The 22,470-nt window shown below is 47.7% G+C and overlaps 2 protein-coding genes across 2 annotated transcripts; one reads left to right on the top strand and one right to left on the bottom strand.

Moving 5' to 3' along the window:
- The first annotated feature begins 5,595 nt into the window (after positions 1–5,595).
- LOC119319180 (probable E3 ubiquitin-protein ligase WAVH2) lies at positions 5,596–9,889 on the top strand. The gene is made up of 4 exons (XM_037593664.1): positions 5,596–5,677; positions 5,779–6,332; positions 7,639–7,979; positions 8,101–9,889. The coding sequence occupies exons 1-4, from the start codon at positions 5,620–5,622 to the stop codon at positions 9,269–9,271; spliced, it is 2,124 nt and encodes a 707-aa protein (XP_037449561.1). The 5' UTR covers positions 5,596–5,619; the 3' UTR covers positions 9,272–9,889.
- A 4,621-nt stretch (positions 9,890–14,510) lies between these two features.
- Positions 14,511–19,421, bottom strand: LOC119319182 (ruBisCO large subunit-binding protein subunit beta, chloroplastic-like). The gene is made up of 15 exons (XM_037593665.1): positions 19,256–19,421; positions 18,590–18,817; positions 18,372–18,497; positions 18,147–18,284; positions 17,950–18,045; positions 17,090–17,332; positions 16,751–16,985; positions 16,504–16,673; positions 16,231–16,308; positions 16,029–16,100; positions 15,755–15,859; positions 15,541–15,633; positions 15,366–15,458; positions 14,899–15,022; positions 14,511–14,819 (listed from the first exon to the last, which is right to left on the bottom strand). The coding sequence occupies exons 2-15, from the start codon at positions 18,797–18,799 to the stop codon at positions 14,806–14,808; spliced, it is 1,797 nt and encodes a 598-aa protein (XP_037449562.1). The 5' UTR covers positions 18,800–18,817; positions 19,256–19,421; the 3' UTR covers positions 14,511–14,805.
- Between the last annotated feature and the right edge of the window lie 3,049 nt (positions 19,422–22,470).

Here is a 22,470-nt window from a genome sequence, read left to right as displayed (position 1 = left end):
GGTCCTGGATCCGCCACTGGAGAAAGGCAACTGCGGCGAGCAGTTCCGCTGGGCACAGATCGGCTGCCAGAGCAGGAAGAAGGTCGCCGACGTGCAACGGTCCATCAAGGCCACCACGGCGCTGCAGAGGTGCATGGAGGAGGACAAGTGCCACTTCAAGAACTACATCAAGATCATGAACAAAGGGCTGGACGAGGACGAGCAGCGTGGCAGGAGCAGCAGCGGGTTGTTATATTACTGGGAAAACCAGGATCGCCGGTGGAGGTGCAGGTGGTGGACCGGCATGATCAGGACCGACCCACCCTCTGCCGCCTCCTCAGATATTAATCCCTTCACCGCCTCAACTAGATACTAGATAGATTGATTGATGTCTTTCAAGGTCCTCACGATTACTTAGGCATAGATAGCAGGTGTTGATAGATTTATTTCAAGATTACGATTACTTTTTTTTATGGGAAGATTACGGTTACTTAGCCACTTGTTCATGAACAAGATGTTGTCCTCCATGCGTTTGTGTATTTTTATTTTTATTTTGAGAATCCGTGCATGTATTTTTATAATAAGGTTATATAGCGATTGGGATCGGGCGACTGATCTCAATCTTGGCCGGTCGCTCGCTGTCTCGCCACGCATTCTTGGAAGCCTCGTGCCCCGGCCGGCCATGCCCTGGAAAATATACCAGGCCGTCCACGACGCTTGCATCGCCTGGTGCCGATCCTGGCCATCCTCCTCGTCGGTTATCATCGCACCATTGCTCACGTCGGCAGCACATTGTGTGTTTCATCATAGCAAGCTGCTTCTCTGGTTGCTGCACCGACTGATACTATCGTTCGCAACGAGCACACGGCGTCTCTGGTCGTAGCAAGCTGAGTCTCTTGTTACAGCAGCTTCCATGCACAGTCCCAACACCACCGAGGCACCCAAAATTAATACCTATACATATGTGGAACACTGCATAAGAGCATTTCTAACCGACCCCCTAAAAGGCCATAAGGGAGTAAAATTTTCGGTCTACTCCCTTATGGTAGACCTAGCCGATCCCCTAAAAGATTTAACGGAGTAAAACTGCTACTTCAACTGCCTATTCCTTCAAAAATTTCCTAAATTTACTCCAACTTTGGGCGGCCAAGAAAACTGAGCCTCTCCCTCCTGCGCTGCACTGCTTCCCGCCCCCGCCGCTGCCAGCCCCTGCCGCCGCCACTGATGACCTCCGAGCCGGCCAGAATGGATAGCCAACACCCCCCGCCGGCCGCCGGCGCCAGCGAATCGCCGCCGAAATCCACCCACGCGCCGTCGCCGGTGGCGACAAAAAAGCTTGGGATGACAAAGAACCAATGCGTCCAAGCGCCGGCTCCAACCGCTCCTATGGTGTCCGGCATGGCCATCGTGTCTCCGGCAATAGCAGGCCGCCTTCCCGCCGCATATACCGTATCGTTGGAGCACCATCCATGCTCAATGCAACCGATGGTCCAGTTGCATCGGCCAAGTGAGCAATGCTCCACCGAGTGGTGTGTAAGTGGCGGAGTATGGCCCCTACACACTAAGCAAAGGATCAGCAGTCAGCAGTGGCCGAGCATGCTACATATATCATTCTGCAAAACCATAAATTTACCTGTAACTAAAGCAAACTACTTGATCACGATGACGCATGAACGGACAGACTCGACACGAGCATACTAAGCTCACATATATGAAAACTTTGTTAGTGGTTTCTTTAATAGAAATCGACGAGGAGGCTCTGTTGTTTCAAAAAAGAATCTGGAATCGAAATGACACACACAAAGGAGAGAACAAAATAAGATAAATGTAGCTACGACTACGAGTGAGATGTAGATAAAACTGGGATGTCAATTCTGCCCATCGACTCTATCAACGCTAGATTTTACAATTTTTGTTTCTTGAGCAAAATATTGAATTTTGTTGTAAAAATACATGACATAATAGATAAACATAGTATTGTATTATAAATTTATTTCACGATTGTTGGTAAGTTTCAATAGATGGAGAAGCAGCACTTGTTGTAGTTTTTCTTTTTCAGGTTACCTCTCCATCTATTGTTTTCATGCATACACTGAATGCTTGAGTCAACCAGCTAGATGGGTGATGCTTCCTCCTTGAAAACATACTACCTCCGGTCCCAAATATTGATCGCACATTTCTTTCTTTTGTTTGTCAAAAAAAAGTCACTAGATTTATCAATCTGTTTTATGTAATGGAAGTTCTTTTATGCAGCAAGAAAAGTGTTGCACTGTGTTGATAAAGCTAGGATGCCCACCATAAGACGCATGGCCTACGTGATGGTTTCTTCTATTATTTTATTTTATTTGCGAGGTGTTTGTCTTCCATTGATAGTTTTCTTAGATCATACATATTTTTAAGCCTTTGTTAGTTTTTAGGAAATGTCGATAAAAAAAGGTGAAAGAGCTGACCCACGAGGTTTTCAACTTGCCTCGCCAGGCGTCTATGTAAACGGGTGCAGCCAAATGAATCCACACAGGTGACGAGCAGCACCATATATAGGAGGGCTAGTCATGCAGCTCCTACTATGTTTCTGCAGAGGAGGTGGAGATGGTCGACCGGCACAATCTCAACCTCGCCACCACCTGCCTCTAATAATCCATTCAATAGCCAAACTTGTGAGGTCGATAGGCAGAAAGACAAAGAGATAATTCGAAGGTTGTGATCACTTACGGTGTTGCGATTTCGATAGATTTCATTTGACGGCTGGTCATGTTGCAGCTTTGTTTTCTTTGAAATATCTACTAAGTCGCTAGCTAGTAGATATTGATATACTGCAATATTGGCAGTGAACTTGTTGTTTTCGCACGGGCACTCGATTACACCAATGAATTCAGCGAGTCTCTTGGTAATTTCTGGCCTATCATAGCCGTAGTCACATGTAAATCCACTTTGTTGGAGAGGGAGGGATATCACCATTGATATATATTTGCTTGTTTCAAAGAATATGCATAAACTTGCTTCGATAAACCAACAAGAAATCGCATCTCTGTATATTGCTTTTGTGCATGCCATTAATGGTTTAGTCAACTAGCTAGATGTGTGACTTGTGCCCCTCGAGAACATGCCCAATACTTGCAAATCTGAAAACATTCACCGTAGAAGTCATGGAAACTTTGTTTTAGCAAACAGAATTAATAAAGCAAACAATGGCATGGCGTGGCTGCCGAGTAGCCGGCCAGTATTTTATTTGGCGGAAAAAGACGAGCTATAGCTAAGCTCAATACTACGGCCAAGATTGGCAGTCCTATTGAATGGCTATCTTACCGGTGCCACGGCAAAGATGGACCTCGCCGTCCTTACTACATATATTTCCTTCTTAACTAAACATGTCTCAAGATTTTTGTTTTAACGTGTAATTTATGTTTATTTTCAAATATGACTAGTGCATCCCCTGTTATGCAAGGCCTTATGTCCTAGAGAAGCTGCATGTCGAAGACAGAGAGGACATTGCCCAAAGGACTTTTTATCTGAAGACGAAACATGGTTTCATTTTCGAAGCTAAGATCTACAATCACATAGATCACACATATTTCGGTTGCTCTAACCGGAAAAAATATGCAAGGCTTACGGACTTGAGGAGTGTATGATTATAATCTTTGATATTGGCATCCCTCAAGACACCCTTCCTCATTTTGATCAAGACATTTGGGTGGAAATAGATATGATTCCTATTTTTCCTGCGTGTAAGTTTCTTAAACACATTTGTTAAGTAATCTATCTTAAGTCTTAACATATTTGTTATTCACTCATAACTTAACATTTTAATAGAAATCTACAAGTTATTTTCTATCTCGACGTCAAATACGGAATATAGTAGATGAGACCTATTACACTGCCGGACCCGAGCTTACTTGGGAGGAGGAGAATTATCTTGTGTTCTTTTTAATGATGTTGAGTCGTTTAAGGGCACTTACGGAGCTGGTCCCAATACTACACTATACGTACCACTAGTCCACAAGCTGTGTAAGCCACTAGTCCATCTTAAATAAACTACAATGCTTAATTACTGTGTTATTATGTTGTTCTTCAACAAAAGCTTCAAAGAGTTGTTGTGCCTGCAGCGATGAATGCGACAAGTGAGATGACAATTATTTGCCATCAAAAGACCAATTTCAATGGCACCTACTCGACTGCAAACCCACGAGATGGACGCCTCAAAATTCTTGAATGGCGGCAAATATTGAATGAGTGCAAACCAGAAATTGGAGACCAGTGGATCTCTCTGGTCCACCTTGGGGATGCAGGGGCATTCTTATTTTTTTTAATTTATTCAAAAAGAGAGGAGTAGGTCCTAGTCCAATCCTTTGTCATTATCAGGATTAATGAACTGATGGATGTTTGTATCGTCAGTCTTGTTCTACCTAGCTATGAATAATTAGTTGGGCCATTTGTAGTTATGATTGAAAACAACTAGAGCTATGTATGCACCAACATGTTGTCATCATTTATTCTTATTAATGTATTCTGATATGTGTTGTATGAAAAACGCAACCATGACAGCATAAATGGTGCCGCTGTTGTGAAACTTTTTAATTTATTTGACTAATAATCAGTGGCAGGCGCAGAAATACGCCCGCCACTACTTCAAAGTAAAGCACTGGCGGGCAAGTCTCTGTGCCCACCACTGCAGACTATCTACCGGTGGCGGGCGGGCACCCGCCACTGATGGGGTTATAGGAGTGGCGGGAGGTCGGTGGTGGGCGGCCCTGGGAGCCTGCCCGCCACTGCTAGCCATTTTGCGTCCGCTGCTGCTTGTCATTCCTGCAGTAGTGGTTGATGTCCAAACACGCCTAAACATACAAGGGAGAAATGAACTTCGACCTTGAAAATGATCTTAGTTATTTGTTTAAATTCATTTGTATATGCATTGTAGCCCGTAGCAGCGTATGGACCTACTACTAGTCTTTACTAATAGCAGAGCAAAAGGTACTGTACATAGTTTTTTCGGAACGTACTGTACATAGTTATGGGGTATCGTTTCAGTATGTACAATTAATTATTTCGTCAGTGCACTGAAAATCCGATGAGAATTCTCCGACACAACCAGCACATGCTTTGATAATACTCATCCTTTCCTTTTTTTGAACATCAGTACAGACACAAGCGCTCATATACGCACGCATATACTCATCCCTATGAACACACACACACCCTACCCGTATGAGCACCTCCGAAAGACTAAGCCAGCAAATCATCTTGGAATTTACAAAATCACCGTATGCACCTCGTCGTCGATGGGAACGTCTCCACCCACTGAATGTGCATCGTCGAAAATTCTGAAATAAATTCAGAAATAAATGCGAGCATTAGGATTTGAACCCTGATGAGACGGGGATACTACAATCCCTCTAATCATTCAACCACGGGTTGGTTCGCAAAGTCCGAAAAGGAAGTTGTGATGGAGAGCAAAGAAGATACCAAACTCCTGCTCCTACATTGGCATCCTCTCCCTTACTTCCCTCCGAAACCTCCGTTCCCTTGATGCCACTCCATCCTCTCCTATATATATTAACACGATATCAAATTGGCATTATTAAATTAGCTACTACACATCAGCTGGCTAGCAAGTAGCCAAGTAGGGGCTATCTCTCGCCCGGGATGTCCTTCCATTTTGACGATGAAGACCAGAACGTCCCTTATGCATATTATACACCAGGTGATTTTATTCCATTCAGTTTTTTATGGGAAGCATAAATAAAAGCATCATTTCATTCACTGACAAAATCTGCCAATCGATCGTCTTCCTGACTGACGCAGGGACCCTTCAGCGGGACACGGCCCAAAACGTATGGCTGGTGCCTCACACAGCAACGAACAGGGCGCCACTGCAGGAGCACAAGCAGCAGGTGCTGCTGGAGCTCATCGGCGCATCTTCCACCAGCGAACGCTCCGGGTTGGACCTCGTGGCTGTCCTCGACATCAGCTACAGCATGACGGGTGCGAACAGGCTCGGCAGGATGAAGACCGCCATGCAGTTCGTCATCAGGAAGCTCAGCCCCAACGACCGTCTCTCCATCGTCACCTTCTCCGACGACGCTCAGAGGCTGTGCCATCTTCGATCTATGACCCAGGCTTCAAAGGCACACCTAGAGGATCTCGTCGACGGCCTGGGAGTCATCAACATGACCAACATGGAAGCCGGCCTCAAGACTGGCCACCAAATCCTCGACGGCCGCCGTATCGCCCGCGGCCGCGTTGCCAGCATCTTTGTGTTGTCCGATGGGGACCAGAACAAAGGCGATGCTAGGACCGTTGATGTCAGCGATGTGGCGGTCTACACGTTTGGTTTTGGTGCAGACTCCAACCACAAGGTACATGAACATACTTGATCCTCCCTCCCTCAATTGATTGATTGATTGATTTGTTAGTAATTACTAGCAAAAAGGCCCGTGCTTTGCAACAGGAGAACAGAAATCCTCTCATATCGCTAGATGGGTGCGTGGCCGGTTGGCAGGTTATGAGATCGAACCCTTCCATGGGCAATTTTATTTTTTGCCAGCTCTTCGGACCTGGGCCATAGTGCACCGACAAGTGGGCTTCCTCCGTTGGGCCAGAACGGGTGGCAACTAACTAAACAAAATAGCGTATGTGAAATTAATTGAAGTGGGACCAAACGGAGTGGGACGAAACCAGGAATATCACCTCCTTTTAATAATAGGTATAGAATTAACAAGCACTGTGTCCCGCGCATTGCACGGGACACGTCGTCTCTAAGGGCCTCTTTGATTCAAAGGATTTCCATATAATTTCCTTTTGCGGGGATTTTCATAGAAATTTGAGAGTATTGGAATCTATAAAAAGAAAATCATATGTAAGTTTTTTTATTTGTATGATTGAATTCTATAGGGTTTTTTCCTCAGGATTTCTTTACACTACAGACAAATTTTTGTGCAATCCTGAAAAAAAAATCCTATGAATAAAAAAAGGCTCATTTTTTTAGAATCGCATTAATATATATTACTCCTTCGGTTTCCTCTGGCTATTGGATATATTCTTACACAAAATTGAAAGTTTAAATCACAATAAGACCAGTTTGAATCCTACGAATAAAATTGAAGCGCGTCAAACCTGTTTATGAAACCCAACAAGTCGATGGCTGAGATCAGCATAATGAGCCGTGCTGGGACTCATAGTTATCTAGAACTTGTGGATTTAGACATCAATATATGTAACCTTAAAAGGCCACTTTAAACCTAGAACTTGTGGATTTAGACATCAATATATATAGCCTTAAAAGGCCACTTTAAACACAATTTTTTTTCATTTTTCATTTGCTTAGTTAATATTATTGCTAAGTTGTCATGTGAGAAAAATCTACAAATATTATTTGTGCGTATCCCATCTAAATATAAAGAAGATATCAGTAGTCAAAGTTTCAGTAAATTAAATTCAACCACATATATACAAACCAGTATGTTCATACAAAAGTGGTTCCAATGATAATTACGGAGATGTGGGTACTCATATATAGAATCAACAAGAAATACTGAGATTTGATGGTCAAATGTTTTACTTTTGGTGAGATCTTCTAGACTATCTTATTTTCCGGTGAACGTGTCATATACACACTTTAGCATAATATAATAGAATTTAGTCCGCACGTATATTTGATGGAAGGTGCTGGGGGAGATCGCAATGAAGAGCAAAGGAGGAACGTTCAACTTCGTCGAGGACGGGGAGAGTATGAGCGAGCCGTTCTCGCAGATCCTGGGTGGCCTTCTCAGCATTGTCGTCCAGGACCTGAAGCTCACCGTGTCCCCAAAGCCAGGCGACTCCACGATAGAGAAGGTGAACGCCGGTCTCTACCAGCAGACCAAGGACACCAACACCGGCTCGGTAACCGTCAGCTTTGGCGATCTCTTCGCTGCAGAACTACGCAACATTATGATCGATGTCCTCCTCCCTACCGTCCACAGGAGTAAGAACGTGACGGTCATCATCGCCAGTTGCACATATAGGTATATAATACATATACTATCTATTACTGAAAACTAGTGCAAAGTTGAGTCACTTATTTTGGGACCAAGGGGTGTACATGTCTCCATTAGTTTGTCTACTAATACATTCACACATGTGCAGTATCAACGGAAAACCCTTCGTCTCCCATGAATTTAGGGTCACTATACGCCGCACCGGATCAGCTGACCCTTCGTCTCCAATTTCGGAGGCCGTGCTCACTGAGCAAGTCCGTCAAATCTACATAGAGGACTTACGGCAGGCGATTACACTGGCAGACAGCGTGGGCCTCCAAGGAGCCAATACCAAGCTGGTGGAAGCCAGGAACAACCTTCAACTTGAGCAGTCCAACTCCATGATTGACATCCTCAGGGCCCAGCTGGATAAGCTCATCGAGTTGATCAGCTCGGGAATTGGGTTGAAGGCTCTCCGCGCCTGCCTGCTGTCGATGATGATGTTGCATGGCCGCCAGCGCGTCACGGAGACAGGCCCCGTCATGGGCCACAAGCTCTACGTGACGCAGTTCACGGACATGTCCCGGAAGCAGGCCGGAGATCATGAGAAGGACCCCGCCAAGGTGCCGCCGCCAGCCTCTCAGGACGTCGAGCAGGCGAAGGTAGCAAGAGATCAGCAGGGCATCAAGAGGCCGCCAGCCGTGGTGGAGGCGGCCACCTGCAGCTGGAGGACCTGGTGGAGGGATCGGAAATCACATCACGAGAGCTCCAGGTGGGCGATGGTGATCCTGTGCACGGTGCTCGCCGTGGCCATGATCGTGATCGGTGTCACGCTGCTCGCCGTGTACCTCGTCAACATGCCCAAGATGCCATACCTGGTGGTCTCCGATGCGCAGCTGGGGGCGCTACGGTACGCCCAGCAGGACGGCACCATCCAGTACCTTCAGCTGCCTATCACCATCCTGGCCGAGAACAACAACTCCAAGGCGGATGCCACTTTCTCCCATGTCGACCTCGCCCTGCAATTCCACGGAGTCGACGTGGCTCTCCTGCGGACGCCAGCACCTTTCGTCGTGGCGGCGGAGAGCTCCCTCGCACTGCAGTACAACGTGGTGTCGACGGGACGGAGACTGGACCCAGCTGGGATGCGGTCCATGGACGAGTCGCTCAACGCCGGCATGGTGCCGTTCGACCTGCGGGGCAAGGCACGGGCGCGCTGGAAAGTGGGCATCTTCCTCAAGGCTCACTTTTGGACGCGCATCTCGTGCCGTCTACACTTCTTCTTCCCCGGCAACAGCACCGTCATGCCCACCGATCTTCGCAGATGCCGCTCCAGGTAACCGTAGTCGATCGTCAGTGCCGCTCCTCCTCTGCTAGCTCGCCGAGTGGATCCACTTGTATCGAACACAACACATATACATATAACCAATGTTGGTCAGTCAATTTAGCACGCATAAAAGACATTTGTAATTCAATTTTACTAGTCGTGACTATACATTTTACATTCGCACGGGCTAGTCTATAGCACTCTAAAACATTTATTCATTTGTATTACAAACAACTATTGATGTTTTGTTTAACGCTTTCTTTTAAGATGGTCCCAAATGATATGAGCCGTCTATTTTTGTTAATCTAGCAGCTAATATTAGTCTTACCTCTTAAGAGGTAAGATGGTTAGGTACCATGTTGTTGAACCAACCCACCAGGGTTCAAGCTAGACTTAGCATTGGTGTTCGCATTTTTATGAATTTATTTCAGCCTTTCCCACGATGTTCGTTCAGTGGGAGCCCGTCGACTATGAAGACGTCTATAATGGTGATTTCGTCAATATCAAGATATTGTGCCGGCGCAGTATCTCGGAGGTCCTCATAGGGATAGGGTGTGCGTGCTTTCATAAGGGTAGGTTGTATGTGCGTGTATGTGGGCATCTGCGTTCTATTGTCTTAAAAAAAATTGTACGTTTAAAATGGCATTTGCCCTCTTTTCAAATAAGAGAGTAAATTATTGTGTCATTAAAGCACATATGTAAATATGGAAATTATTACAAACAATAAATGAGCGTTGCTAAAAATGGGACATATTGAGTGCCGGAAATTCGACAAAACAGAAATGAATCAACATTTCATCGAAACCTTGGCACTCATCTCCATTCCCTGTAAAAGAAGACAACAAACCACGAGCAAATACACCTGGCGCGTTCAACCAATAAAATCTATGATCTCCATCACCGGCCAACAAACCGCGAGAACGAGCATAGCAGAAGCAATGAATTTGTATCAATTACACTATATCGTCGATTGTATATGTACGAGGAGGAGTTCACCGAGATGTTTTGTACCTGTCGATGTCGGTGTGGCAGAGCTCATGGAGCTGGAGGCCCGCCGGTAGAAGGGGCCGGTCGAGACGCCTGTGGAGGGGGCCGGGGCGCCGGCGTTGGAGGGGGCCGAGACGCCTTCGGCAAGCCTAGCAAACACCGGCGAGCGCTGAAGCACGTTGATATCATTGTGTGATCCAGCCATGCCAAAGAAAGAGTGCCAGATCCAGAGATCTTGAGACGCCACGACCTCTAGTATGACAGTGCAAGCCCTGACATGTCCCTTATACTGCCCTTGCCAAGCAGAAGGGCGGTTCTTCCACTCCCAGTGCATGCAGTCTATGCTGCCAAGCATCCCCGGAAAGCCCCTGCTAGCATTCATCGCCAACAAACGGGCTGTATCTTCAGCTGTCGGCTCTCTCAAGTACTCGGGGCCAAACACAGCAATCACAGCCTTGCAAAAACTTATACAGGGACTCTAGGCATGTAGACTCGCTCATACGGACGTACTCGTCAATGAGATCACCGGGCACTCCGTATGCAAGCATTCGGATGGCGGCAGTGCATTTCTGATAAGAGGAGAAACCAATCTTGCCGACGGCATCCTCTTTGCACTCGAAGTAATCATAGCCGACCACTCCCTCTCTAATACGGTTGAAAACATGCCTACTCATACGGAACCGGCGGCGGAATTTGTGATGTTTGAACAATGGGTTTGTTGTATCAAAGTAGTCCTTCCAGAGAAGGAAATGCCCGCTCTCCCGGTTACGATTCAACGCCGGAAGGTGGCCCGGAATGGAGCCACGAAACAACGAACGCTGGTTGTTGAGGTGGTGATGGACCAACATAGCAGCCAATATCTCCTCCTCGTTATCGGACGAATCGTCGGAGTCGCAAAGGAAATTGTGGAAAAAGAACTCGTCGGCGGAGTCCATTTTCGTACCTTGGCAAATTGTCGAATAGCTTGCGGGCGTCGAAGAAGGAGACGGCCAGCGAGGGGAGACGCGGTGCCCACAGACCAGCTAGCTGCCCGGCCGGCGTCCGACGAGGGTGACGGCGTCCGACGAGCGTGTCGGTCGTCTGTGGCTGGGGCGGCGAGGCGTCTTTTTGGTCGCGGGGCGGCTGGGCATGGGGGAAACAGCGGCGAGGAACCAGCTTGCTCCCCGGCGGCAGCGGGCGACTGGGGGCAGGGGCGGCGTTGCTGGGCGGATGTGGAGGCGGCGGCAGCTGGAAGAGTCGCCGGCAAAATGGGCGGCGGCGTCGGTGACGGAGGAGGCGGGGCGAGGGTTGCTTGTTGGCTGGGGAAGGGAAGGCCAATGTGCCACAGACGAGCGGGCCCGGGGACAGGAGTAGGCGAGCAAGCACGCGTCCGTCGCGTGTCCGCGCCGACGCAAATCAGACTAAAAAATGGGTCGAGAATGGGTCGCCCGCGGACGAAAAACGGACGCGCGTCCGTTTGGGTCGACACGTTGGGCCGCATTTTCTATCTGTGCCGACCCAAACGGACGGCCACAGACGAAATGGGTCGCCCTATTGGAGTTGCTCTTAAATGCATAGTCTCAAGATGATGCCTCGCATGCCATGTAGGATCGGATATGACGTAAAGCAGGTTCGGATAAGGAAGCGGGATCCTCTACAAGAGGCGGGTGCTTGAAAAGAAAAAGTGTGGTCCGGTGACAAAAGCTGAAAAGATTGGAGTGAAAAGTAGAGATGCATGTGTATTAGAGTCTTTATTTTTTATTTCTTAATAAGGCTCACTAGTGATAGCTTGCATTGAAGAGAGATAAATTAATATAGATGTCTCAAATTACTTTTTATCATGAAGCATATATATCCATATGCCACCATTGTACATGCCCTAATGGGTTCAGTCAACCGGTACAGACTATCTACTACTCCCTCTGTTCCTAAATATTTGTCTTTCTAGACATTTCAAACGACTACTACATACGGATGTATGTAGACATATTTTAGAGTATAGATTCACTCATTTTGCTCCGTATGTAGTCACTTGTTTAAATGCCTAGAAAAACAAGTATTTAGGAACGGAGGGACTAGATTCCAACTGCCCCTCTGATGAGACAAGATCCGACATGTGCGCGCGTGCAACTCAGAATCAACTTATTTTCATGTATATCTACTTATCGTTCTGCTATTTGTATATTCACTTGCTACAAAATCAAAAATCAACTATTTTCGTTCCTAAATATAAGTCTTTTTAGAGATTCATAAATAAACTACACGTGGAGCAAAATAAATAAGCTTATATTCTAAATATATCTATATATATTCGTATGTAGTTTATACTGAAATCTCTAGAAAGATTTATATTTAGAAACGAAGAGAGTAGTAGGTACTCCTCCTCCTCATGCACGGCTAATTCATCCGTGCATTTAATTGCTTCGGTAAACTACCTGCGATATCAATGTTCCTTGTTCTTGGTTAGACTGGGAGTAGGTAGTACTAACATGTATCCTCATGCAATATAATGCCAACTAGGCATATTACTAAATGAGGAAATAGATGATGATGGGAGTAACATAGACTCATAAATGTGTTATGAGTCTACAAGCTAATAAATACAACCATCTATATGCATGACACTAGTCCAAATTACTTTCCACTATGACTAGCCTTACATGGTCAAGTTGCTCACTTAGCAGCCTGTCATGCAGTGTGCATAAAGACAAACCCTGCACTAGCCTAACTTCTAGTCGAACTCCACTACACTACACAGGGAACGTATTCGGTGCACCAACACTTGTGGTGCTACACATACCCGTGGTTTTCACTTTTAGTGAGATGTCGTTGAATAAACCGAATCTCAATGATCTCAGTAGATATCGGAGTATTTATCTTTTGGTCAAAATGTTTCAGCCATTTTAGTAGCACAAAAAGAAATACAAAATCAAAATATTTTTAAATTTCCAATTATTTGATTGAATTTCAAGTGAATGGTTGGGTCTTCTGGCTGAACTGGAAATTACAATTTGATCCGGAACCACTTCACTAGTGTCCTTCCTCTCGGTGTCTCCTTTCCCATGGAATCACTCTAAATTTCAGTGATTTGGGCACTTGGTAATTTTTTTCTAAGCTGGATCCGTTCCCTACGTGTATAAAGCAATGAAGTCTCTAGTCTGACTCCACCATATTATAAAACAACTTCTAATTAAGTGGACTCAAACATGGCCATGTATGTACGTTACCACAGCAGCCACCCATGCATGTGTGCAAGTTAACTTGTTATAGACATTGTAAAAAAAATCAAAAACATTTTTGAAATATGTAACTTCTTTAAAATCCATAAGCATTTAAAAAATCATCAACATGTTTAATTTTGTGAACATATTTATTAATTCGTGATTTTGTGTATAATTCTGTTTTTTAAACGAAGTATGAATTTTTAGCAAGCAGCTGATGGTTTTTCTAGGCAAGCTCCAGTAGAAAATAGAGCGGAATGAGTCAAGCGACGCTATTGGGTCTCCTAGTTATCTCGAAGTTGAGGTGATTTATTACTATTTTCGAGGCAATGGGGGCCCATCGTATTTGTTCGGCTAAGAGAACCACCCGACACAGCAAACCAGGCCTCGCACATCAGACAAGCCCAACAGGCCCAATGCAGTCACAGTCGCTTAGCCCAGGTGCTAGGGTCAAATCCCCGGCCGTTACGTATGTTTGGTTGAATTAAGGTGGAGGGTAGCTGACATGGAGTTTCTACTCCGAGCTCAAATGCTCCTTTACGACAGTAGAATCGAAAAAATAGTAAAAAAAATTAAAGAAATTGGTAAACTTTGATAAATGTTTTGTATGCTTGTAAAATTTCGGCACAAAATGGCATTATTGGAGCAAAACCGACATTCCAAAAATGCTAGTTTTGAAAACAATTTGTGGTGCTGAATTTTGTTTTTTACCACGCCTTCCACGGATGTCATTTTGTGTTGAAATTTTACAAGCATACACGATATTTGTCAAAGTTTGATTTTGATTTTTTACTTTTTTTTATTTTACCATAAGGGAGTATTTGAAATCAGAGCGCTCAATTTCCCTGTTGTTTTCTCCTTTTCCCAGCCCAGCCAAAGGATTCGTCCTTGCGTCCTTTTTTTTCCTTCCGCGTTAGGAGCCAAAGTGTGCTGTATAAACGCCGCCGCTACATGATTACTATTTTCTTAAGCGCCCGTGGAAGTGCCCAGGCATTGGACATGCCCTTGCATGTTGGCGACCAAACAAGAGCATCATCGTTCCATATATATGGAACAACAGCCAGCTACCCCAAGCCTAAGCAATAAATTAATTGACTGGGAACGCCTACAAATACACTGTTCACTTCCTCGCAAAATAAATAGTCTTCACTTTCTTTCAGGACTAGACTGCTAGTGTAATAAAAATTTGAAGAAGACTCACGTTCCGACTTTTGGTTCGCGACAATAGCACCAGAAATTTAGTTTCCGGCGTCGACCCGCGACACAATAGGGGTACACTTCTTTTCTCAAAGTATGACCTCGGACGCAGCATGCTGCCCAAGGGACACCAGAACAGCGCTACTGGCTCTTCTCACAGATTTTAGAACCCGTAACCTGAAGACAGTATCAAAACAAGTTAGGCATGACAACTATTGTATTGACCGCGAGCACATAATTTGTTGTCTCTGCATACCTGAACCGGCCATTGGGTTCGCAGCAGGTGCCTGCTCAGATTCCTTGATGTCGACCACGACGGCGTCTGAGGTGATGAAAGTCTTGGCCACCGATGCGGCATGCTCCAAGCAGCACCTCACGACCTATTTTGTGAGAAATCAGGTTAGCTTATGGGCCCACTACTCGTTAAGAGAATGGAGGGTGGTGACAAATATTCCAGGGACAGAGCAGCACAAGATCTCCTCAAACTGGTCATCTCTTTAGTCTATGGGTGATCATGGTTAATGTTTCAATACGATTGCATATAAGGCTGACGGCGTACATAAGGAAAACTCAATCTAGTCATTTCCAGCAAAATATAATACGTACTAGACTTTTGGGGTGTTTGAAATACTTTTCGCTCACTTGCATAACACAATTGTTACAAAGAAAGATTTAGTTTGGGAAAAAAGTCAAGACAAAGGTGTCAACACAATTTGCTCGTACCTTGGTGGGATCAATAATACCAGCAGCCATCAAATCCTCATACTTCCCTGTAGCGGCATTGTAACCGTACCTGAAGTTATCATTCACAAGGACCTGGACGCAGGCAGGCTCAAATTAGAAACGCACGAGCTGCTGGGTATCAGGTTCATTTAAGAGAAGAATTCTGAATCCAAACCTTTTCGGTAACCACGCTGCCATTAACACCAGCGTTTTTGGCAATCAGTTTAAGTGGATAACTCAAGGATTTCCTAACAATTTCAGCGCCGACCTTGAAAAGGCAAACAGACAATTAGTTCATTTTGATTAAGGAAAACAGCACCTCAGAACCCAAAAAGAGCATTCAAATGATGAGACTTCAAGAAAGAGCATCTCATTTGCCTTTTCCATACCTTCTGTTCATCATTCTCAAGGGTTTCTTTAATGGCATCAACTTTTGAGGCAAGCCTTAAAAGGGTACAGCCACCACCGACAACAATACCTTCCTCGACAGCCGCCTGTCCACAAAAGAATACAGTCAATTAAGAAGCAATTATTACATATAAAGTTTGGCGTAAAATTAAAATCAACACAATACTACAGTGCACCAGAAGGCTCTCTGAATGAGATCACACAGATACACAAGTCCCAAAGATCAATCAGATTTGCACCAGGAGAAAGCATTACCTTTGTTGCATTCAGTGCGTCTTCAACCCTCAATTTCTTTTCCTTTAGCTCAGTTTCAGTCTGTGCTCCAACCTACAAATCAAGATGTATAAATTTATAGCTGTTATATCATGCTAATGCAGACTAGTGAACTACCAGGTTCTTTTCTGCAATTGCGGCCTGTTGCGTCAGTTGGCAGCTTAACGTGAAACAACAGAAGTACCTGAATCACAGCAACACCACCGGATAGTTTAGCTATCCTCTCGTTTAGCTTTTCTTTTTCATATTCCTGTTCAGAAGCCTGAAAGTCAAAGATAAAGGTTGGACAAAAACATTAGTTAAGGCATTCATCCACCCTTAAAGTGGCATGCACAAGACAAATTGTTGAAGCTATGTAGACAGGAAAATAGGCAGCAAAAAGAGAGAAAAAAGAGAGAGTTTTAAATAGGATATGGAAAACTGGAAAGAGAGGATTTTAAGTTTAAACTATAGAGACCTCAATTTGGTTCCTGATTTGTGTAACCCTTTTGGTTACTTCCTCCTGCGTAGTGCCATCTCCAACAATTGTCGTCGAATCCTTAGTAATTACAACCTTGGCGGCATTTCCAAGGACTTCTTTGTCTGCTTTGTCCAGGGACAGTCCAATTTCTTCTCTGATGACAGTGCCTGGGCGAATAATGGCATTTATAGGTGAACCAATATAACAATGGGACACATCATATTGCACCAAAGATTAAATTTACCTCCTGTCAGAGTAGCGATATCATCCAGGTATTGACTCTTGCGCTCTCCAAAACCAGGGGCTTTAATAGCAGCAATCTTCAGTGCACCTCTAAGCCTATTGACCACAAGAGTTGCAAGAGCTTCCTGCTCAATATCCTCTGCGATTATTAGAATTGGATATCCACCCTTAATAGCGTCCTCCAGAAGAGTGATGAGATCTCGGGCATTGTTAATTTTCTTGTCCACAAGAAGCAGCTGGGCAATGGGAAAAAAACATCAGCTCAATAGCATAGGACTCATGGAGATGTTGATTACTGAAATTTAAGTAGACAAGTTGGCAAAAAGCTAGAGAATCAGACCTTGCAATTCTCATACTCAACTGACATTTTTTCACTGTCAGTTACAAAGTAAGGAGAAATATAGCCGCGGTCGAATTGCATCCCTTCGACCACATAGAGGTTGTTTTCAGCACTCTTGCCTTCTTCAAGTGTAACCACCCCCTGACGCCCAACCTTGCTCATAGCATCAGCTATCATGTTACCAATTTCGTAGTTATTTCCAGCGCTTACTGCAGCAACATCAGCAAGTTCGCTATCTTCAACCTGCAGTACGGAGTGCAATTCAATATGTTCAAACTTTGAATATTTGGAATAGAGAGTACTGGAATTGAAAATCAGTATATATGATCCCAATGGCAAGTAGTGCTTCTGAAAATAACTAGTATATATGATCATCGGGCGTTCAAAACAACAGCTAGAAAAGAGATATGGTAGACTGCACACCATATACCTTTCAGAAGAATTGATGAAAAATATAGAAATGTTGATACAGAACAGAGCATGTATATTTGAGAGAAACTGGGATGTGCTGCTAGCGGGTTGCGGCACAGTTTCACTAGCACACTCTGCAAACATGGTGATGTCATATTGAACACCAATTGCTCTAACTTATTCATCTAATTGATTTATACATTTAAACACATAGACAAGCTTAGTCCACATTTATCTGTATTAAGAAAGTAGCTATTTAGAAGTGAATCAGCCATCTCATTTATAAGTAGCATAGTGAGCAAAAGTCACCAGAATCAGATGCATGCTAATATTGAATTACAAGATTGGTTTACTATTTGTGATTGCGGAATGGCAGGCCAGAGGGGCATAATACTGAATTTAGAATGTATGTATTTCCAGAACGGAATAATAGAGCAGTAAGATCTAACCTCCTTGGACATCTTTCGAAGTTCACTGACAAGTGCTTTGGTTGTTTTCTCAATACCACGGGCGATCTGTACTGGATTAGCACCGGCAGCTACAATCTGCAGAAAGTAATTAAACAAACTGAAGATTATGTCCAGAACTAAATGAGAGCACTAATGCTATAAACTGTAGCAAGACCCATGGTTTCATATTGTTGTACCTTAACACCCTCGGCAATCATCCCTTGAGCAAGGATGACAGAAGTGGTTGTCCCATCACCAGCCAAATCATTGGTCTTAGCAGCAGCTTGCCTGACCAATTTAGCTCCAATATTTTCGACAGGGTCCTCCAGCTCAACCTGATCCAGAAGCCAATCATCTCATGAGTAAAGTTGACGGTCCTCAGGGTAGGAAATGACGTGCTAAATCTTCTGACAGAACAGTACCTCTTTTGCCACCGTAACGCCATCATTGACAATTCTAGGTGACCCATACTTGCTCTCAAGGACGACATTGCGTCCTTTTGGGCCAAGAGTAACTCCAACCAGATCAGCAAGCTTATTGACTCCAGTCTGATCACAGGAGCAAAAGAAGTCAGCAAGTAAGCATCACAAACTGAAAGGACGCAGCGGCATATGAACGATGGTACGGCGATTAGACTCACTTGCAGCTTCTTGATAGCCGACCCATCCTTGTTGAAATACAGCTCCTTTGCAGCGTTCACTCGGAAACTGCACCTTCTCCCTGGCCTGACCCTCTGGGGCAGCGAGACCAGCGGGGGCGAAACAAGGGAGAGCTGCTTCCTGGTCACGAATCCGGAAGGAGCGGCAGCCTTGAGGCCACACGAGGAGGCGGCCCCAAACGGTGAAGCCATACCGTCTTAATGCTATGTCTGCACGAAATCCAAACAGTTTGTATCAGCATCCTTGTGTTGTGCTGTGCGATAGCCGAGTGATCCGGCTGGTCCGCCTGTAACTAATCAAGCCCTGATCGATCCGGTGCCCTCGGCGGCCTAACAATCAGAAGAAGACGCAGGGATACGGCGATGCGGACCCCCAAGACATTAAGGGTAAAATCGACTAGGAACGGCGAAAAATCCCCTGCCCTGCCCTGCTCTGCTCTGGTTAGTGATTGGAACATAGATAAACCCAACAAGAACAGGCAGGGGTTGTAATAAGAACTGAATACTAGCACTACCACCGCCGCCGCAATAGGATCCGATCCGCGCGCGACCTGTCGCCGTCAGCTCCGGCAGGTTCGAAACTACTTGCAGAGGGACTCGGCACGAACAGCAGAGAGATGGGGGGAGAGGGGGTCGACCCGTCCATACCTGAGGTGGTTGACGAAGAGGAGGCTGGACTGGGTGCGTCGGCCGATCTCGCCGGCGGCTAGGGTTTAGCGGCGGTTTACCTTTTCTTTTCCGGTGTGACGACTCCGATCTCTCTCTGTCTCGGGGCTTAAAAATAAAGGGAGCGGCGGAGGAACCAACGGCGACCGCGACGGGCAGAGGCAGGTGGGTTGAATGCTGCTGACAGGTGGGGCCCGCTGGGCCGGAGAGCGTCTTTGTGCACTCTGCTTCGCTTTGCGTGGTAGGTGGGCAAAGAATGTGCTCGCGGCTCGTGGCAGAATGCAAAAGTTTGGGCAAATTCATGTAAGTAATTAGGGCATCTCCAGCCGTTCGGCCTCTCAGGGCGCCTAAATAGAGCGGCCTGAGAGCGTGCCGGCGCTAGTTCGGCTTCTGGGGGCGACCTAGCTCCCAGTCACGCCCCCAAGTGCCGGCCCCAGGATGCGGGAAATTTGAACTAGGTCGTTCCCGCTCACAAAAGACGTCACAAAACCGGCGATCGGACGTAGTCTGGCGTTACAAAAAACAGAGCGCCGCACGTCGCAACTTCGCGGGCGCAACGAATCACTCGGCGGGGTTGGCTCCAGGCGTTGGCGGAGTCGGCGTGCGCGGGCTCGGCGGTGTTGGAGCTGCTTCGGTGCTGGGCTGTGTCGGCGCGGCTTCGGTACTGCTGGGCGGCGATGTAGAGGCGTCATTCGGGCTTGGCGTCCGTGCGGCCGTGGGCGCGGGAGCTGCCGTCGTCGGCGTTGCCGTCTGCATTTGGTTCAGGATGAGGCCGCGCTCCGCCATGTACCACGCCCTGAGCTGCACGTCGTTGCTCTGGAGCATGTCCGCCCCGCCCATCAGAAAAGCCATGTCGGTGTTCCTCTTCTTCGCGGCGACGCTCGTCCGGAGCAGGTCGACATTGGTCCGGAGCAGGTCGAGCTTGATGGCGTTGTTCGTCATCAGCGACGACCACCGCGCTCCGCCATGTACCACGCCCTGAGCTGCACGTCGTTGCTCTGGAGCATGTCCGCCCCGCCCATCAGAAAAGCCATGTCGGTGTTCCTCTTCTTCGCGGCGACGCTCGTCCGGAGCAGGTCGACATTGGTCCGGAGCAGGTCGAGCTTGATGGCGTTGTTCGTCATCAGCGACGACCACCGCGCCTCGGTCTTCTCTTCACATAGGACGGCCCGGGCCTGGGCATCGGCGAGGCAATGCTGGATGGACTCTGCACTCGCGCGGTTGCCGTGTCGGCGTTTTTCGCCTTCTTTGCCAACTTGTGGCCGTCCGGCCGCCCCTCTGACGCGCCCGGAGTCGTCGCGTCCGGCTTGTATGTCTCCTTGGCCTTGTCGAGGGTACATCGGACTTCCGCCCACTTCTTGCACTTGTCAATGCGCTTGTAGACGTGGAGGAACTTGAAGTCGGCGTCGAGGTTGTCGCGCCGATACATGGTGAAAATGCGCAGCAACTGCGCGGAGGAACAAACAGTTGGCGGGCGGCGGGCGTACACGATGAAGAGATGCGGGCGAACGGCGTGCGTACCTGATCCTCAACGCTGGAGCCGCTCTCCGGGCGAGCCGCGACCTCCTCGACGATTCCATGCCATTTGTTGCACGCCCCCTGGATACGCCCCCAATGGTTCGCCATCGCCTTGGAGCCGCGCTGCATGTAGACGCCTTTGAAGTAGGGGTCAACGAGCTTCCGCTCGTCGAACTCGCCCTTGATGCGGTCCTAGTACGTCTCGAAGCTATGGTTCGTGCCGGTGGTCGGGTCGAGGCAGACGACTTTCCATGCTTCGGCGAGGCATTCCTCCTCCTTGGACATCCACTTGATGCGCGCTTCGCCTGTCCTAGCCGCCCGCTTCTTCTTTTGGCGCCCCTTCATCGGATCAGGAGCTGGCTCCTCCTCGTCCTCGTCCTCGTCCTCCTCCTCCTCCTCGTCCTTGTCCTCCTCCTCCTCCTCCTCGGGTTCCTGCGCTTCGTGCGCGTCCTCGCCGTAGACATAGTCGAGCTCGGCCTCCATGTTGCCGCTGAGATCCACTACCTCGTCCTGGGTGGCGAACCCAGGAGACGCGGCGGCCGCGGTCGATCCTGTCGCGTCGCCAAGGTGCGAGAAGGGCAGCGGTCTACGGCGGAGATGGGGCGTCGGTGTGGACGCGTAGGTGGGCGGCGAGTAGTTGTATGGAGGGTACTGCACGCTGACGAAGGCGGGCGAGGGTGTGCGCGTCGCGGGGTGGCCATGGGGGAAGGTCACATTTGGGTTGAACCCACCGTGCGCGTCGCCGTCGGCGTAGCCGGGCGATGACGATCCCCATGGAGATCCGACGCCTTGCTGTCCCCAGGGCGCGTACTGGGCGTGGCTGACGACGGGTGGATTCATCATCCCCGCGTGGTCGACCGGTGAGGAGGACGCCGCCGCGCGCGCCGCGTTGTCGCGGGCCTTCTTGGCGATGGCCCTGTTCCGCCAGTCGGCGGTGACTGCGTCGCGTCGCTAAACTTTCACCCTCCACTCGGCGTTCGACATGCCCGGTGGCTTCAATGGCGGCGCCCTCAGCTTCCTCTGCTTCGGCTGGGCTACGGTGCCAGTCGTGGTTGCCGCCGCGCGCGGCATGGCGTACTTCTTCGGCGGCATGGCGGTGACTGGAGGGCGAGTGGGAGGGGTTTGGCGGGAGGAAGGGAGGGAATGGCGGGAGGAAGGCGAGCGAGCGGGAGGGATGCGAGGGAAAAGCGTCAAGAAACGGCGGGAAAAGGCCCTCGGGACGCCGCCAGGGCAGACCCACACACCTTTTTCGCTTGTGCCGGCTCCCCAAGCGCCCCCAGGGCGCCGAGTTCGGTCTGGGTCCGCCGGCACCAGTTTTGGCCCGAGCCGGCGGAAAACGGGCTTTTAGGGGCGCGACTGGGCCGTTTTTTTGGCGCCGGCGTGGCATAAACGCCTGGGGAGGGCCTGTTGGGGGCGCGGCTGGAGATGCCCTTAGGTCTCTACTTCTAATGTCTCAGTTGGTAGTCTTCGTTTCGAATTTATTTTTGTCCCACCAACACCGGTTTATTTTCGTCCTTTGTTCCGGGTCTTTTTTTCGTCCCACCTCCCACCTTTGCTTGGTTTTTTTTCGTCGTTCTTTTTTCGTCCGGTTCTTTTCCCCCGCAGCATCGGTGTTTTTCCGATAAAGATACTACACGCACGACATGCAACGCCACCCCGCTCGATCTAGATCTCGGCGG

The sequence above is a fragment of the Triticum dicoccoides genome, chromosome 6A (assembly GCF_002162155.2).
Source record: "Triticum dicoccoides isolate Atlit2015 ecotype Zavitan chromosome 6A, WEW_v2.0, whole genome shotgun sequence".
NCBI lineage: Eukaryota > Viridiplantae > Streptophyta > Magnoliopsida > Poales > Poaceae > Triticum > Triticum dicoccoides.
This window is presented reverse-complemented; position numbering and strand designations above follow the sequence as displayed.